Source organism: Peromyscus leucopus, chromosome 14 (assembly GCF_004664715.2).
Source record: "Peromyscus leucopus breed LL Stock chromosome 14, UCI_PerLeu_2.1, whole genome shotgun sequence".
Classification (NCBI taxonomy): Eukaryota; Metazoa; Chordata; class Mammalia; order Rodentia; family Cricetidae; genus Peromyscus; species Peromyscus leucopus.
Window position 1 is genome coordinate 10416343 of NC_051075.1, and position 20132 is coordinate 10436474.

The 20132-nt window shown below is 40.0% G+C and overlaps 1 protein-coding gene across 3 annotated transcripts in view; it reads left to right on the forward strand.

Annotated features, from left to right (window-relative positions):
• Positions 1-20132, forward strand: part of Immp2l (inner mitochondrial membrane peptidase subunit 2) — an 862863-nt gene that overhangs the window by 75657 nt on the left and 767074 nt on the right. For all 3 annotated transcript variants that reach the window (XM_028872262.2, XM_028872265.2, XM_028872267.2), the window contains exon 4: positions 4981-5084. In XM_028872262.2, the coding sequence (XP_028728095.1) occupies positions 4981-5084 (104 nt within the window). The remainder of the gene's footprint in view (positions 1-4980; positions 5085-20132) is intronic.

Genomic DNA, 20132 nt, shown 5'->3' on the forward strand with positions numbered 1-20132 from the left:
AGAAGGAGGAGGAAGAGAGAGAGGGCCATTGAGCCTGGCTTGGGCTTCTGAAACATCAAAGCCCACGACCAGTGACATACTTCCTCCAACAAGGCCACACCTCCTAACCCTTTCATAATTCTTTCAAATAGTGCTGTTGCCTGGTGACTAAGCATTCAAATCTGTAAACATATGGAGGTCATCCTTATTCAAACCACCATATGCTTAGGGCTTAAAAAAAATGTTGCTGGTTTCGGAGTTTAAATTTAATTAGGGGCTTACAATAAAAGACAATTTTGTTTATTTGCAAAGACCAACAAGGAAAACAAAAATTATGTTATTGTTAGTGTTATGCCCAGATTGTGACCCCCCCAAAGAGACCATCGAAGACCTTGGATGTCCAGAATGCAACAGCAAGGTTTATTCTGCAGATACAAGTCTAGACAGGGGACTCATTCCTACACCCAATACAGTGAGGCAGGGAGGAGTTCCTCTTTCTTTGTGTGGCTGGCTATTTAAAGGCAAAAACCACAAGCCCTTCAGGGGGGCTAGGGAGGTTTGCACGGGTGCAACTTGGATTGGTTTATTTTTATCTCTGTTCTCTTTTAATTGGGTGAGGGTATGTAACCTTTGAATTTACTGGTTGGTGGTTACAATTATCACTTTGGGGGCTGTCCAGCACAAGTCCCAGGCTTTGTCCTTGAGCCGCCATCGGGGCTGGCTGGCCTAGCATGTCATGCATATAACTCTAAGTTGGTGAGGGGCCCCAGACAGTAAACATCTGGCTGAACTTTTAGCAGTCAAAGTACGTGCAGAAAGGGAGCTACTGCAAGGACTATGTCTTTTGTTCATAGCCCTCCCAAAGACTGCTTGCTCAGTCTCAGGAAACTAAAATTGAAGCCTTATCTCTGAGACAAGACTGAGCAGCCTGTTATGGCATCTTCTTGGTCCTTTCAGTTAGTATGCTGAGTGCTGTAGTATGATGCACTTTGGATTCAGCATGGAGGAGGAGAAAGTGACTTGCGTCTGCGTTCAGCTCTCACAGCACATAGGTGGTATCTGTTGCTGAAAATATCAGTGATGTTTGAGTATGTAGGCAGGGTCTCTCCCTGAACCCACAGCTCACCGATTCTTGCTCTTCTAGCTAGGCTGTTTGTCTCAGAGCTCCCCTTCCTCTGGTTTTGAAATGCAGAATTGCTTTACCATGCATTGTGGAGATCTGAACTCTGGGTTTTAGGTTTATAGAGCCAGTGCTTTATTCCCTGAGGCTTCTCCAAGACTCTGAACTCTTAACCTATTGTAAGGACAAGTGCTCTTTTCCTTATCTCTGTGGCTAAGTGGAGCTCTTGAGATTTTCCCTACTGTGTAGACTCTGTTCTTGGTTAGGGGTTAGAGCAAAGAGGGAACTGGGAAAAGCATACAAACAAACCCGTAATTAAGGTTGTCATGTAGAAAATCAATAATAGAGGTTATTGAAATGATAACTATGGGCCAAGATCTGGTACAAACACTTTAAAGAATCACCTCAGCATGGTGATGCACACCTTTAATTCCTACACACCCAGGAGGCAGAGGCAGGCAGATCTTGAGTTCCAGGCCAGCCAGGGCTGCATAGTGAGAATGAAGGAAAGAAGAGAGTGATCTCACTAGATAAGAGTCTTTTAAAGCTCATCAGAATGACTGGTTGTCTTAGAGAACAATGCATGGTGAATGCTTAGCAGGTATTGCTTATTAATTAGGGACTAGTTATTAATCACCATCATTTTACTAGTATAGGAAGGCATGATGAAGTTGAGTAACTTGCTCATGATCACATGGCTGGAAAGCAATGGCATCCTTTGGGGTTGGAGGTGAGATACTGGTTGGTGTAGTTGTACTGTGAGTTAAATGATGACCGTGCTTGAAACGTGAAGATGTATCATATGTGAAAACTGTATGAGGAGACGAAAGAGAAGCACCATGTAGCTTGGTGATCAGAAATAAAGAAATCACCAAACTCACAAGCTGATTGACTGCAGAAGTGGTAAATGGTTCAGAAGAACATAAGGAAGAAAACATTGTGTTTGGTAGAGATGATAAGTTCTGTTTTAGTCACCTTGTGATTTGATGTCATATAGTCAAGTGAGGTGACTGGCAAGGAATTCAAACCTAAGGAAGGTGGTTAGGAGCTACTCAAATGCAAATGATTGGTAGAGTCTCAGCTGGAAGTGTTTCAAGTTTCCAGTGGTACTAAAGTGTGGTTTCTTCCCTCTACACAAACCTGGAGAGTTAAAAATAAAGTCATGCTAAAATCTCTGCATAAAATTACTACATCTTTGCCCACACACACTTTAAAGGAAACCTAGTAGCAATTTCAGGAATCTGTTTTATATTTTTTGCATCTGTGTGGTATTTGTATATGCATACAAATATGCTTATGGCATACGTGTGTGTTTGTGTGTGTGTGTGGAGACCAGAGATGGACACTGGTATCTTCCTCAATTATTCTCCACCACTTTTTTATTTTTTGAAACCAGGTCTCACTGTATAGACCTGGCTGGCCTGAACTCATTATATAGATCAGCTTTAAATACAAAGATCCATCCGTGGTTGCCTTTCTTTCTTTCTTTCTTTTTTTTTTTTCTTTTTTTTTTTTTGGTTTTTCGAGACAGGGTTTCTCTGTGTAGCTTTGCGCCTTTCCTGGAGCTCACTTGGTAGCCCAGGCTGGCCTCAAACTCACAGAGATCCGCCTGCCTCTGCCTCCCGAGTGCTGGGATTAAAGGTGTGCGCCACCAACACCCGGCTCGTGGTTGCCTTTCAAATGCTGCGATTAAAGTTATACGGCACTGCACCTGGCCATTTATTTAAAATGGCATTTTATTTTATTTCTAAACTTTTCCTCTGACTTCTGAAATTAGGTTTTTGAAAATGTTGTGTCATGGGGCCCTGCAAGCCGCAAGGCTCACAGGGAAACATTTGGCATGAGGTGAAGGATGAAACTTGGGTCAGCACCACTTTAGCAGGTGCTGGGTCAAAAACTTTCCGAGTCTGACCTTGTGGTTTATTTTTCTTACAGAGTAAACACAGTAAAACTTTGTAAAAATGTCTCCATGCGACTGCTGGCACAACAAAGCTTTAGGGATGGCTACATCTTAAACTCCCTTTCAGAACACACCTCTAGAGCAAAGCACCTGTGACCTTCAGCCTTAAGGATGAGTTCTGTTGACTGACAAACAGTGCTCAGGGCAAAAGCCTCAGGAGGAAGGATTTGTAATCAGTGTAAGAATAGATTCTATTGATGGAGGATGCAAGCTACCTGGGACCTCTTTCATAAGGATGAGTCCTATTCACTGAGAGACAAAGCTCAGGATTAGGGCCTAAACAATACTCAGGGTTTAGGGGGATTCAGATGAATGGTGGCCCCATAGAATAACAAAAAGATCACCAGGTTGTTAGACAACATGCACTCCAGCCTTCTGGGTGAAAAGGCATCCTTTCCTTCCCTTGAAGGAGATAGGTCTGCATGTTTAACAGTTCTGGTTCCTCCAGTGCTTTCTCGAAGCTGTGCCTCCTACAGTTTTAGACAATGTATTTTTATTACAGCGACCCCTACCACGATGTCTTCTAGATCCTTCCCTTCCTTTCCACCCACTCAACTTTGTGTCCTTTTAAAAAAATCATTTATCAAGTCTAGTTTATGCTATTCACATACCTGTTCAACGTAAAGCCAGACGACATTCCATGGAGAAGGCAGATGGGCGTTCGGTCCCATCCCTAGCTGAGGAACCATTGGCAATCGATAGCTGTTAAAGAGAGAGAGTTTTCTTCCAGAATGTGGCCCCTAGTAGTCAACCACACTCCCATGGATGGCTCTATATCTCTACCTCAGTTTTCTGAGTCCGTGAACCTGGAGCTCACTGAATTGGTGGAGGTGGCTGGCCAGTGAGTCCCAGGGGTCTACTCCTTTACCTCCGAGGAGCTGGGGTTACAGCAGATGTAGCTGTGTCTTTTATGTGGATGTTGGGGTTCTGAATTCTGGTCCTTTGGCACATGCATCATGCACTTTACCCAGGAGCCATCTCCATAGCCCTCAATTCCAAGGAGCCTTAAAGAGTTTGTCACTGTTGTTTCTGGGCACGGCTGCCTGGCCCTTCCTGTGTTCCCCTGCCCATGTCTTGGCTGTGTTTCCTCTGGCTGGCACCATCAGCCTTGCAGAGAAACCAACAGCCTCAGCTCCTGGGAACCCTTCCTGTCATCACAGCGGCTGCCACGTCTCCTGTGAGTTCACATCTTCAGTCAGAAACGCTCTCTTTATCATCCTCATTCTTTGTTCCCCTGATTCCATCCTGGACTTGTTATCCTTTGACTGTGTTGTTGCCCCATCCAAATAGCAAAGCTCATGGATGGAACTTTCGTGGCTAGGTGAACTCAGTGCTTCTCAGTTATTGCCTCATCCATCCTCTGGCACAGCCAGTATTGTCTGAATCCTAAGAGGAAGGCCATTTACTCACCTCAGACTGAGACCAGGACCTTTGGTACGTGCTCTTGGATGAAGAGGGATGGGAAGGGTGGAAGAGCGTATTTCAGTGATTTTTCCATGTTTGTCCCTTTTACTCTTGGTGGTTCTTCATATGGGTGTCTGGCTGGTTGACATTAGATTATTTCCTCCTTTTCCACAGGGAATGAGGATGTGGGAGTAGGTACTACCAGATTATTATCCTGGGAAACTTGAGTCCCTCTTTGCATGTGTTTTTATTCTTCATAAAACTTTTTTGTACCTCTTAGAGGTAGAAATAAGTGTTGGTAATTTATTATTTATGTATTTATTCTTTGTCTTTTCAGAAAAAAATCCTAGTTAGCCTGTCTGAAAACTCATTTGTTCTTACTTCAGAATTGCAATTGGTTTGAAAGGTACAATAGTAGGATTTTTTTTATTGAATTCTGCTCAAGCTATGAAGTACACTGCAGCATAAAGACTGCAAACAATTACAAGTGACAAATGTGTCCCTTTTTATTTTGTAGCCTTCCTTGAATCCCGGGGGAAGCCAGTCTTCAGATGTGGTGCTTTTGAACCACTGGAAAGTGAGGAATTTTGAAGTACAGCGTGGTGACATCGTGTCCTTGGTGTGAGTAATTCAGAAACTCACTGCACTGATATTTGTGTTTATCTGGATTCAACTGATAAGTCACTGCTAATGACATTCAGGCAATTATGAAATTAATGAGTGCGTCTTAAATATAATCCATATTGACATATAGCAATGCTAGAAAGGTTTTTTTATTTAATATATATCAGTTGAATGACATGACTAGTAAATTTTAGTCATGAAATACTGACCAGAAATTATGCTTTTGATATTATTTTGTAATATTTTACAATTTTTTTTATCTCGGTAAGCAAAGTTCTGCGCTTTGTTTTACTACTTTTGGAAAGAAAACATTCTTAGGAAATGATAATTATGATGTGAAATTCAATGGTATTTGAGTGTGTTGTGAAAAAAAGCTTGAAAAACTAGTATTATTGGCTTTTGTTTGCATCAAAAGATGGCGCTGTTTCTCTGTAAAATATTGTGACTGGGTGGGGATGAAAATTGTCTCCCAAGTGTTGGTTGTAAAAAAGGAATATCAAAGTGTACATAACCGACTCAGTGACATCGTGAACACTCTGCACGTGCTTGCGTGCTTCAGAGTCCACATTTTTGTTTGTTTTACAAAATAAATCCACACCTAACCAACTGCAGCAGACCTTGCTTAATTTATTCTGGCTGCAGCTGTTTATAAAAACTGTTGTAGTATGATGCCCTGTTACGGAAGTCAGTGCATGGAGCAGCAATTGGTGTAGGAAAATTATTGTTGCTTATTTTCATGACGGTGAAACCTACTATTGAGTGAGAAGCTTTCTGTTTCCTAGTCACTCCTTTTCCATGAGCTAGAATGCGATTTTTCGTGTTGGATGATAATGTTAATAGTTGGAATAATCCAGTATCAACTTGTTCATCTTTACCTGTTGATGATTTTCCTTCTGGACATAGATATTTTGTAAATGTGTCTCCCTCAAGGCTGCTCTTCCCAGGGTTCGTTTGAAAACACACGTTCCCTACGTCTGGTAAATGGGTAATGAAATACATTTGAGTGGAAGTTGATGGCAGGCAGCCAGGGATGGGATTGAAATGCATCTGAGGTTTCAAGTATTTTCTTTAATGTTAGTCTACACTTTGGAGTGTACTTTTATTCTGTCATTCAGTACACTGTTTTTGCTACCTCCTGATAAGCCTCTCCGCGTGGAATAAGCCTATCATGTACACATTGTTCTTTTGCCTTTGGTCTGACAAGTTTACATCCTCACTTAGTTCTTGATGAAGAGGATACCCACCCCAAGAGAAAGAAGTCATGTAACAAGTGGACAGCTGTGTGTTTTTCTTCCCTTAGGAAAACATACTATGTCTAAGCAGGCAAATTTGAATTGGTAATTGAAAACCGTGAGATGGCTCCTTGAAATTCAGGGTTGTGAGTCCATAAAAATACTCTGACATATCATGATTTATTTCTAAAGGAAAACACAGCTCTTTTAGGTAATTGCTATAGTGATTGATAATTATTATACAAATTAATTTAAATGAACATTTATATTCAAATTGGGATTGTTAAATTAGCTACTGCAAGTGAAGTACTTTTTTTTTTTTTTGAGACAAGCCCTGGCTGCCCTGGAACTCACTTGTGGACCAGGCTGGCCTCAAACTCACAGAGATCGCCTGCCTCTGCCTCCCAAGTGCTGGGATTAAAGGTGTGTGCCACCATGCCCAGCTGGTAAAGTGCATTTTTAATGAGTCAGTTACGTGCTGTATCTTTGTCATGTAGAAATGACATAACTTCACTTCATATGCTTTGTCACTTAGCAGGCCTCATTTACGTAAAAGAATGATTAGTGTTGGAATTATGTTATTGAACAACAAATAATTATTAAGCAATGCTGTTGTCTGTGTTTGAGAAAGAAACTGAGTTTGATGGTCAGTTCTTCAGCTTGAGGTTGTACTATGAAAGCTATGTTATGACATTTTCTGTCTTGTTTTATGAGCAAAGTACTTTATAGACAAATATCCTTATATTTTCGTACAATTTATAGACTGCTTCATTTGAAAAGGTTGATGCTGGTGTGATAAACTTTCACCTATATATTTAATCCATGCCAAGCCCATTGAATATTTGCTTCCTTACAAAAAGCACTACTATGGTTTTTAACATAGGCAGTAATTTTCACTGCTACATTGGAACTTGCTCTCTTTTCAAGAAATGTGTAATAAATATGGTAATGAATATTTACCTGTTTATTTTAAGAGGAATATAAAATGTACTTTGTCATTTTACTTATAAATTGTTGTGAACAGATTTCACTGATACAGAAATAATCTCTGGAGATAAAGAAGTATATTTTATTTAAGAAAAAATCCTGAGACAGTCTTTCATGTATTCAGAATGTGTGGTGTATAACATTGGCGCTCTACTACATTTGCATTTCTGGAGATTTGTTTTGTCTGTCTGGATATGTGTGTGCATGTTCATTTGTGTGTGGATGTGACTGTATGCATGTGTGTGCCCATGTATGTGGAGGCCAGAGGTCAGTGTTGGGTGTCTTCCTTAATTTTTCTCTATTTCATTACCAAGTATTTTAAAAATTATTGTTTTATATGTAGAAGTGTTCTACTTGTATGTATGTATGTTTACTGTGTGCAGTTCGTCAGAACTCCTGGAACTGGAAGTATAGATAGTTATGAACCAGCATGTGAGTGCTGGGAACACCACTCAGGGCCTTTGCAAGAGCAGTAAGTGTTCTTAATTGCTGAGCCATCTTTCTTCATTCACCTTATTTTTGAGACACTGACTTTCACTGAATCTCGGGATCTATGATTCAGTGGCTAGAGGCTGCCTAGCAAGCCCGGTGATCCTTGTGCCTCCAGGTCTGCAGTCCTGGGATCATGTGCATTTATCACCATGCTCAGCTTTCATGTCTGTACTGGCGATTGAACTCAGACCTTCATGCTTGTGTGATGGGCACTCTACCAACTGCACCCTCTCTCAGGCCCCGCCAAATAGTTAGCTGCCAACTCATGCTCAAACTGGCAGCGTTTATATAGCTTGAAAACTAGTGAGAACAATAACAATTCCTATAGTATAACTTTAAAAGATGTAGAATTTCTAATAAATATAGTATAGTGAATGTGGGTTTATATTTAAAGGCCAAAAGGTAAAGGTATAGACAGTTGGTAGATAATAAAGGAAAGGACACAGTATGGAAGATGTTAACTAATAGACGTTGCATGTAGAGAAAGTTTGTAAATTTTGTACAAAATGTACTAATAGTATTCTTGTGTGTGTGTGTATGTGTATGTGTATGTGTGTATATGTGTGTGAACAAAGAACAAGGTTAACTCTGTGATAACTGCTTCCCAGAGAAGGGTCAACTGTATGATCTTGACTCCTGAGCTTGCTTGTACTTGGCCCTCTGTTGCTGTTATTAATGAGGAAAACATTAATGATGCGGGGGACACAAATCACATGTGAATGAATGTACTGTCTGCATCAGAATGAAATACTTTCTCCATTTCCAATGTCTGAGAGCCAATTCACATCACAGAGATAAATGATTTAGTAGAATAGACTGCCTTCTATTGCGTGAGGTTTTATTGAGAGCTTGTTGACCAATGCTGTTTCTTAAAGCTTCAAAGGCAGGTCTAAGGAGGGAGCAGGTATGCACTGGAGTATGTCTCCTTACATCTCTTTGTCTTTTTCTTTTTGAATAGTTGGTCCTAGTGGAGTTATTGTTTAAGCATATTATTCAGTTATGCTAATTCAAAAGGAATATTTACTCAGTCACATGAAAGGCTCGGCACAGTATCATTTGCTGTCATTAAGTCCTTAGTATTACTGAATGTGTGTAGGTGGCACTGTACTCTCTTAATGGATTTGCAGTCTAATAGTAGTGCTTAAGGTGGATTTTCTATACCTTGGAATTGACTTTTTATTAACCTGTGTGGTGGCCTTACTGCAATAGGCTTAACATAAGAATCACAGTTTCTCAGAAAGAATATAGTACCTAGCAAGTCCAATGGGATAGAGATGCTTTACAATAAATCTTGAATAATCACATTTATGTTTAAATGTTTTATTCTGAAATAACATTGGACATAAAGAAAGCTTGTAAAATAGTATAGAGAGTTCTCTTCCACCTCTTCCACTTCATATGAAATCTTACAGTAGGGAATAATATTGATATTAATATTTTTAACTATAAACCTTAGTCACCAGCCTTTTAACTAATAATCTTTTAGATTTCCCTGGGCCAAAGTATCTTATATTTCATTTTATTTTTCATTTCTCTTTGGTCTTCTCTATAGTCTGTGACAGTTCTTTGGTGACTTTTGTCTTTTATGAACTTAACACCTTTGACTAGTTATTTTTTTGGAATAATGCTCTACTGTTAGAATTTTCAAGGCCATTCTGCTTTTGAATGGGGATGGGAGTTGCTGAGGAAGCCACAGCAGTGGTGACAGCTGAATGGCATGGAGACTCAGGCAGAGGAGGCAGCATGGCCTGTGGGAAGAGGTTAAGAGGAGGGGAACTGATTAGAGGATCAGTTTTCTTAACAAGTCCTTTTGATATTTTTGGTCCTACAAGCTTGGATGGTGACCAAAAAGGGTCCATGGCTTCTAGAAATAAGCTAAATCTACAGCTGCTGGGGAACAATGTGTGGGAGCTATACAGTTTGGGGAAACGGCTGGTGGGCGTAGCAAAGGTGGACAGGAAGGAAGAAGGGCTGGGTTTCAGATTGTCTTAGTTGGGGTTTCTATTGCTGTGAAGAGACATTATGTCCACGGCAACTCTTATAAAGGAAAAAATAAGGGGGGGCTTACATTTTCAGAGGTTTAGTCCATTATCATTATGGAGCAACATGATGGCATGCAGGCAGACATGGTGTTGCCGAAGGAGCTGAGAGACCTACATCTTGACCTGCAGTCAGTAAGAAGTGGTCTGAGACACTGGGTGTAGCTTGAGCATAGGAAACCTCAAAGTCTACCTCCACAGTGTCAAACTTCCTCCAACGATGCCACACCTCCTAATAGTGCCACTCCCTATGAGCTTATGGGGGCCAATTACATTCCAGCTACCACACAGATGTTGGTGTAAAGTACTGTAGCGGAAGGCTGGTGTGAGGGACTTCTCACATGCTACCATCTGTCTTCTCATCAATCTAGACATTGTGCTAAGTGCTTTGACTTTCATTTTGTTCTCATACCACTATCTATAGGTAGTTGCTTTTAGCATTATGGAATTCAGAGCAAGCACATGGGAAATGAAGAACAAAGTGATATTTGACTCTGGTTTCACATGAAACAGACCTGTACTGTTTGATGTCTATGTTCTTGTAGCATGGAATGTTCAGTGGGACCGCTGTCATTTGTGTAAGTGATAACAGTGTGGATACTTCTTGCCAAGTCAACGCACTTTTCATCCCATTTGTTTATTTTTCTTTTTAAATGTCGAGAATTTTAAATTTCCTCTGATATTCATTCTATTTCTATTTGGACAAAGCCAGGTTTAAACCTTTGCCATACAAGGTACTGTTTTTCCTGGAGTATATATCTTAGGTGACTTCATGTGGCACCTCAAAGTCTGAGGTGAAAGCCAGGAAGGTTAATGCTGTATAGCAAAGGCTGGCTCCACAATAGGTAAACCTCAGACATTGGGGAGATTGTTGGGGTGATCACGCCCAAATATAAGCCACATAGTTTTAGTATTGTCTGCTTATTATTTTCAGTCACCGAATTAAGCATTCTGTATTCATTTTATTGCATTAGTTTTGTTTCTCATTGCTGTGATGAAGGCCTGAAAAAGCAGCCTCAGAGAGGAAGGATTTAATTTGGCTCCGGATGTGTGAAGATCCTTTATGGAAGGGAAAATTGGCAGCTAGAACTTGGGATCAGGCAGTGTGGGCATTCTCATTCTCTGATTTGAGTGGATCAGGAAGCAGAAAACAGACTGGAAATCAGGCTGGTCTGTACACCTCAAGGTCTGTCCCTTCCTTCTCAGTTCTTTGATGGGATCAAAGACTCAAGAGTTACAGTTACAATCTTCTATCTTATCTAGAACATATTAAGTATTAGATTCAGGTTCTTCAGAATAGGGCACCTTTTGGAATGATCTCTGTAACTTGCCATCTACCCATCCCCCAGACTTCTCTGGATCTTAGTGTGTGTCTCTTGTTTGATATTGTTTGTGTTGGTTGTAGTTTCATCTTATCTAGGTCATTATCCCTTATTCCTCCTGGACAATATTTGATAACCATTCCTATTGTATGTAGTTTTATATTAGGTTGGAACTTTCTTATTTAGACAAAAGGGGGAGATGTAGTGGGTAGCTGTGCCAGCTTTGACCTGGAAGTACTACCCCCATTGAGGCTTCCAGTAACTGTCACACCTATGAGACAGGGCCAAGACAGGAGCCCTTAAGACCTGAGACCTGAATGTGCTGGCTCTCTTGGTTCCTGGATCCTGGACGCTGGATGTAGACCAAGCAGAGTTCTTCAGAGAACACCACTGGACTGCACTACACCTTTCCTGGACGCTGTAACCTATCCCTTTACTTGTAAGTTACCCCACAAAATAAACCTCCCTTTTAACTACGTAGAGTTGCCTTAATACTTCCACCAATACACACTAACCTTCTAGGTGTCACTTTCTGAAGTTTCCCCAAACAGCAGCCGCAGCCGAGGACCAGGTATTCCAAAACAAGCTTGAGAGGAGCTGTTTCACATTCAAACTATAACAGTCTTTGTTTGAAAAAAACACAAGAGGACAATAGTATTATATTCAGTTTATAGACAAGAACACCGAGGTCTACAGGGCATAAGTTGTTTGCTTAAGGACAGAGTAAGTATTTAGCAGGCCAGCGACTGGCGGTATGCTGCACCAAAGCCGTCCACTTAAGTATCATATTTAAGCATCATGAGGCCTCTGTGTGTGTGTTGTAATGGTGTAGCTGAGCAGCTTACCAGTTCTTGGCAAGGTCAGTAACACTGGTGTGTATACATATCTTTCTTCATTCCTATTTCTGAAGCAAAATGCCTATATGATGATTCTTAAAATGTAGTCTCTTTATTAATAGTCCCGGGACTTTATTATGAGCTTAGAGTGTGGAAATAACCGCAGCAGCTGGCTTGTGACGTGTTAAACATTGCCACTTTCTGACAGATGGCCAAGGTGGTGACGACATCTCCTGCAATACCTGTGAGCAGAGTTACAGAGATTTGAGCTGGAGAAACAAATGAAATAGAGTAGAGCCTGTGGGGGAAGGAAAAAAAAAAAGAGATAGGTTCTCATTTTCTTATGTCTTAAGATCTTGTAAATCTTTAAAGGTCCCTTGACCTACCAAGGGAAATTAATTGGAGCTTGCTAAAAAAGGAAAGTCATACTTTTAAACAAATGCCCAGAGCAATGATAGGCCTGACTAATGACCTATAATTGTATTAAAAGCCAGTTGTTGGTTGAGCTTGGAAAATATAACTGCATGCACTTATTGTTCTACCTGTTGGTGCTCGTTCTGAATTTATTTTTGTTTAAAACAAATATTTTTTTCTGAGTTTGAAGGTAATTTTTGTCCACGCTGAAAGGCTACAGCTTGCAGAGCAGGACTATTAGGGTGAAGGGCCCAAGTTTCTAGCTTTTTATTGGTAATTGACAGTAAAATGCTGTGGAATGGAATCCAGTATCTCACATGATTTTGAAGAGATTCAGTTCATGGCGCTTTACATTACCCATAGTCATTTATTTTCATTACTAAGTGTATTTGCAAATGATAATTTTCTGGAAAAATAAAGTGAGGTGCAGTATTGTTGCTGTTATTTGGCATAGATTTAACTGATTTTTAAAAAACTGTTCATGTGCATACAGAATTGCTGTCTGTAAAGCAAGCCTTAATAGCAATTTGTTTCCTTGAGCAGGATAAACTGCCTACACAATGCTTGTACAGTTAATTATGCAATAAAACACTTTCATAGTTCAGAGACAAATTATAGCTTCAAAATGTTTCAATGATCATAAATTTCAATTTTGAATTATAGAGATTTTATGGTAATATCACTATAGGAGCTATCCATAGCTTTTGTTCATCCCATTCTTTTAAATACTACGTCTTAGGAGAAATGAATAGAAGTTGTCACAAAAGAAAGTTGTATAGGCAGCATTCTAGGAGATACTGCACACTTACAACTGTTTCTGTTTGCATGGCAGAGTAGCACAGTTTGCAAGAATACTGTTACTTGATTTAAAAAGGAAAACAAGGGCTATGCGCAAGACAGCATTATGGAGGGTCTCCAAGTACACATGAAATGTTACATGTAAGGGGATGTTGAGGAACAGCATATTCTAAAAGAATGTGTGTGTGTGTGTGTGTGTGTTGTGGCCAGAAGAGGGTGTTGGGTTTTTTGGAACTAGAGTTACAGGAGATTGTGAGTTGCCTGGTGTTGGTGCTGGGGACTGAATTCAGGCCCTCTTTAGAGTAGCAAGTGTTCTTAACCGCTCAGCTGTCTTTCCTGAATCTGGGGAGTAGTGTTTTGAATTAGTTTAAGTAATAATGGGATCAGAATTAATTAAGGTTTCCAAACAGTAAGTAGTGTAGGTATCAAGCAGAAAATACAGCAGAATCGGAATAAACTGTGGTGTAGGCATGCGAACTTACCCTGTGTAGTTTGGAAGTCACTAGCAGGATATGTAACCATAGCTAAAGGTAGGCCACTAAGATCAGGAAAGAACTGATTCCCACTTCTGGCTTTATGATACTAGTATATTTCAAACTAAGTCCATTTTTAGAAAAATGAGAAACGGCCTTGTAGGGTTGCTTAAAGGCATTTGAATATTCACAAAGCCTGGGTAAAGATCCAAGAGGGAAGGAAACGCATGTCAAGGTGAGCCCCATATTTGGTATCATTTCCCTTTGGTTCCCTCAGTTGGTAAACATCATAGGCTATCAAGCTAGGAAGCTAAGAGTGATAGCCAAAGTAGTTAGATGCTGGCAACACTTCTTTAAAAATTTATTTATTCATTTTACATCCCATCCTCAGTTTCTGAAGGTGAACATACAATTGGCAAGATTTCCAAGCTAAAACTTTGGCCTGAAAGAATTTGTACATGAATGTTAGCAAATATATAAAAGCAAATTAAATTTAAGGTGACCTAAAACAAAGGCTAGAAACAAGTTTTTGTTTGGTTCTTAGTCTTTGTAAGGGCTTTCTGTGTTGGACTTACCTCAACTGCCACTTAATGAGGACAGATCACCTTAAAATAATTGATGTACATGGAAGGTTAGTCCTATAGTTTCCATAATAGATTGTTTTGGCTTTTGGTCGGCACTGATGAAAATGTGAAGTGGCTATCCTAAACCTTGGATGATCTCAACCCTTCCTCACAGATCTGAGGTAACTACGGTCCTTACCTAGTGCTATTCTACTTGTATCCAGAATACTGTATTAAAATTTTACTATGTTAATTCTCGTCTTTCTGTGCTTATTTTTTACTTTTGCTAATGCACGTATTATAGTAATGTGTTGCTTTTTAAAAGTTTGTGACATTTAGAAATAAATCTCAAAAGTTTCTAAAGTTTTGGAAAAAAATTTATTAATTCATTTTACATCCCATCTGCAGTTTCTCCTCCCTCCTCTCCTCCCTATCTCCCTCTGTTCTCACCCCCCCAATCCACTCCTCCTCCGTTTCTGTTCAGGAAAGGGCAGGTCTCCCATAAATATCAACAAAACATGGGATATCAAGTTACAGTAAGACTAAGCACCTTCCCATGTATTAAGGCTGGGCAAGACAACCCATTATGAGGAGTTGGGTCCCAAAAGCCAGTAAAAGAGTCCGAGACAGCCCTTGCCCACTGTTAGGATTCCCACAAGAGGACCAAGCCACACAACTGTCACATATATGCAGAGGGCCAAGGTCAGTCCCATGCAGGTTCTCTGGTTGTTGATTCAGTCTCCATGAGCCCCTGTGAACCCAGGTTAGTTGATTCTGTGGGTTTTCTTGTGGTGTCCTTGACCCCTCTGGCTCCTACAATTCTTCCTCTCTTCCTCTTCTGCTGGATTCCCCAAGTTCCACCTGATGTTTGACTGTGGTTTTGCGTCTGTTTCCATCAGTTGCTGGGTGAAGCCTCTCTGAAGACAACTGGGCTAGGCACCAATCTATGAGTATAGCAGAATATGGTTAGGGATCATTACATTGACATTTTTTCCCCTCTGACCTTTTTTTGTTCTCTCCTAGGTCTCTAGGTCATCTAGTCTGTGGGACCTGGCACTCCAGGCAGTGTCAGGGGTGGACTTACTCTCCTGGCATGGGTTTTAGGCTAGATCAGTCATTGGTTGGCCACTTCCTTAATCTCTGGGTCACCTTTACCCCAGCACATCCCATAGGCAGGACAGATTGTAGGTTGAAGGTTATGTGACTGGATTGGTTTCTGGGAACAAGTCTTTGACAGTTTTATTATGCTGAAAAATCATAAATTAGAGTTCAGAAAGGAAGTTGGAGGGGGCAGATAAAATAAGCCAAATTTTTGGTTGAATTTTAGCAGTTAGGGAAAACTAAAGAGACTTTGAAACTATAAAAATTAAAATACAATCTCTGATGAATTTTAAAGTGATATGCCTTTATTTTAATTGTCATTGCCAGAAAAAGCAAATATTATGCAGCGTTTTTTTTTTTTTCTTTTTTTTTTTTTGGTTTTTCGAGACAGGGTTTCTCTGTGTAGCTTTGCGCCTTTCCTGGAACTCACTCGGTAGCCCAGGCTGGCCTCGAACTCACAGAGATCCGTCTGCCTCTGCCTCCTGAGTGCTGGGATTAAAGGCGTGCGCCACCACCGCCCGGCTATGCAGCGTTTTTATATAGTTTTTTTTTTTTCTCAGTGCAATACCTGGCATTTAATATATTGTACATCAGAGAAAGACCCAGAAGAAAAAAAAAACCCAAACCTGAACCAAAGAATAAGTGATGTAGATGACTGTGTAGCAGTCCATATAATTGTGATCAATACATTTAAAATTATGAAAGAATGAAATATTTCATAAGAAAATGCAAGGCTTTTACAAATGGGAACTATTGCAAAGGCTTTTAGAATAATGGTTTGGTAGAAAGTTAGAGCCACGTGAGGCGAGACCTGGTGGGATGTGTACGAGGAAGTGTGTGTATCGTGTGTGGAGTGGTGAAGGAAAGGACGCACAGTGAGTGTGCTAGCTACCATGATAGTCAAGAAGCTGACCTCCTCCTGGTTGGAGTCCCAGAGAAAGAGGAGAGGAGGGCGGAAACAGCAATACGTGAATAGAGTAAAAATCTAAAGACATACCCAATGCCCAGATGACAGAAATTTTCATCAGGATACAGTAATTAACACCACATTTTTATGGTCTATGTTAGTCACATGACTGAATGAAAAAATACCTCAAAAGGTGAAAGTGGCATATATTACTGAAACAAACAAACAAAATAGCAGATGGCTTACCTCATAGAAGGCAGGAAAGAATTTATGGCTGCTTGAAAGTAATAAAATAAAAAAGTCTTTCAAACAAAGTTTGAATATATTAGAGATATCCTTCAAAGTGACAGAGAAGTCCCCAGTGCTGGCCGGGTTGTCCCTTTGGACTTCATTTACAAAGCAAGTCCAAGTGTTAGGAGTTTCAAGATGAGAACCTCAGAGCATTAAGACTCAAGGATGGTGGGGAGGATTTTTTTAGCCCCCACCCCTTTCCAACTCTGTCCCTTTTTAAAAAACTACACCAAACTATAGAATCTGTTTTGTGTTGCCTATACACTCCCGGGGATGGGGCCATCCATTAGCGTGGGGTTGGCCCATTAGGGACCACACCATCAGAGTTTCTACAGTTTTTCTGTCTTGTAGTTATTACTTTCTTGTCAACTTGAGATGCATTTCCCACCAGCAAACGCACTGTCCACTTGTTCTTACAAAAGAGTGGTGCCCCCCTACGTACTCTGTTCCAGGGGTCACACCTTGCGAATGTGGAGGGAATCTTAAATCTACATTTACATGTAGACTCATGTGATCCAAGGTCGGTAGTTACCCTCCCGTTTTCTTGTTCTAGGGAAAGGCTTTGTGTTTGCTGTGTGGAAGTGACAGTTGCTAGAAAATGTGCCTGTGGCTGATAAGAAAAAGGGAGGGTTTAGAGCAAGAAACACCAAAGTTACAGGAGCTTTGGAGCTCAGGAGAAAATATCTCTTTCCAAAAGTGGAGGCATATACCTTTAAGAAATGTTTATTTCCATTAATGAGAGGCTTCAGTGACCCGCATTATGGACTGTTCCCTTTTGCATAATGTAGTGACAGATTTACTCAAATTCAGAGGCTGCATTAGTATTTACGGATGGCACAGCTGTAGATTTCACTTTATTAAAACACATATGGATGTTAAAATTGCTGATGGAGAAGCTGGCTCAGTTTGGTTTGGCTATGGATATGCTAATTATAATTCAGCTTTCTGTGCTTTTAGAGGTCATAAGTTGCATGGCAAAGATTTGTGTACTTGGCAGGCTGAAAAGTCACAACCATTCAGTAGGAAACAATTTAGTGTGACTAGTCTGTCTCCCATACATCTCACCATATAGTTAAATAAGAATCATTAAAACATTCCAGGTTTATTAAAAATTCATTATTCTATGAGAGGATCTTTAAAGAGCAGTCAGAACGTGAAGTGATAGGGAAGCTGTGGTCACAGTGGCAGCATGCTAACTGAGTTAAGGAAGGGAAGGACTCTTATTCACAGAATGGATCCAGATTCGGCCAAAAAGATTTGTAATAAATCAAGGAGAGAAATCAGTTAATAAAGAAAGAGGCCAATTATCAGCAAAGGAGGAGGGTGTTTTTAATGCTTCTAAATGGAAGGTTAAACTGCTTGGGTGAACTTCAGTTTAACAAAAAGGAGAAAAGCAATATGGATAATTAGGAAATAATAAGATCGTACTGGAACAAAGTCAGAAAACTTGCCTTAGGTGTTAGTGGAACATTGGCTAATGAACTTGCCCTCCTGAAATTCTCTCTGAATATTCACTTTTGCTCTAGAAATGGGAAAGGTGATGTTTCTTGCTTTTGAGGTCTCATTCTCTGGCATAATTTATCATATTGTAGTTTTAACTGGCAACTAATACTGAAATGGAGGAAAAGAATTGCCTGTGCCTAGGATTTCTTTGCTGCCAATCAGCTCTTAAATGGGAGTTCATTTTCCTGTCTGTTTGGGTATAGCATCACTGCTCAGGGCTGATGCTTGATGGGTCCTTAAGAATTTGGCCTAGGAGATTGGAACTCATCTACATGTATCAGTTATAATTAAAAACACTTAGGTTAAAAAAGTATGGCCAAAGAAAGATTTTATTCTTCCTTGTAGTTATTTGAATAATCCACATGTATATGGTTATTCCAATACTAAAATCATGCCAATAGATTTTTGGCCATTTTTGCAGTTTGAACCTTATGTTCCTGTGAACTTTGAATTATGAGAGGGTTTTGGAAATTGTTTCCAGAATCAATATCAGATACTATTTTATATGACCTCTGTCCTAATGATGAGTTAGAAAGAAAAGTATCACAATAATTGAATCCAGAGATGATTCCAGATTTAAAGATGGTATGAGTAAGAATTTAGGCTTAGCTTATAATGTTATGTTAAGGAAAAGGTCATCTGATATATAAAGAAATATTTCCTCTAATTGTAACCTTTCCTCTGTCACTGATATTCTTATAATTAGCTTTACTTGTCTTTTGTTAGACATTATATCAAATGTAGTTCAGTGTTGTACATTAACATCTAAGGAAACATGGAAGTCTTTTTCAGAATGTTAGCATCTTTGCCACAGATTGACAAATAGGTAATAACTCAAGGGATGGTCATCATTATGCAGTCAGAAAGATTGGACCCAGTTACCAAGAGATTAGGTTCTAGGCTCACTTGAGTATGTGCTAATTAACTTGTCAATTAACATCGGCAGATCAATTTTCTTTTTACGGTACTGGGAGTTGAACCCAGGGCCTTGCTCATACTACATAAGCATTGTAGGGTTGAACTATATCCCCAGCCCCAATTTTCATTGTTAGTGAAATAAAAGGATTGTGTCTGCTAACTTCCATAATATCTTTTAACTCGAAAATATTTTTTTTCTACATTGATTATTTTAAGTTGTCACAGACACAAGTTAAATTTATTTTATGTTCTATCCCAGTTTATATATTATACTATATATAATATAGTATAATGGTTCATTGTATTTAAAAATACTTTCAGTTCTTCTAGCAAATATTTTCCATGTGTTTGTTTTGTGCACAGAGTTGGCCACTGTCGAAACAACAGTAAAGAAAATGGACCTAGTGTATCTGTTCCTGGAACTTACTATTCTGCTAGAGTATGTTGAATAAGATAAAATTTAAAATAGACATTGTTTTTGAACCTTGTCACAGATGTGGCCTGTGGGCATGTGAGCAGGGAAGTCTTATGTTCACTAGATGAGATGTAGCACAAATTGTCAGAAGGGCTTATTAAATAAAAACAAACCCAGAGCCAGGTATTGGGGTGAACACTGGAAGATCAGAGAAGCAGAACAAGCCACAGCCAACCTCACCTTGCCAATTCCTCAGCTGATCTTGTTTCCTCAGACTGAAAGCCTCTGAGTCCTCACCCGAATGGATCTCAGCTGAACTGCTGCTAAAAGATAAAAGCTTAAAAAGTCTCTAGTTCCTGGTCCTCGTGCCTTATATACCTTTCTGCCTCCTAATATCACTTCCTGGGACTAAAGGAGTGTGTTTCCCAAGCAAGACATGAGATCTCAAGTGCTGGGATTAAAGGCCTGTGCTACCACACCTGGCTCTGTTCTCAGTCTGGCCTTGACTTAACAGAGATCCAGATGGATCTCTGCCTCCTGAATGCTATGATTAAAGGCGTGCGCTACCACTGCCTAAACCTATGTTTAATATAGTGGCTGTTCTGTTCTCTGACCCCCAGATAAGTTTATTGGGATGCACAAGATATCAACCACATGCTGCAGTGCCATGCTGCAGTGTCTAGGGCTGGCTCCCAAGAGTGTGTCGTGCACCATTTCCCAATTCCACAGACAGTTGCATTACGGTTAATTTAAA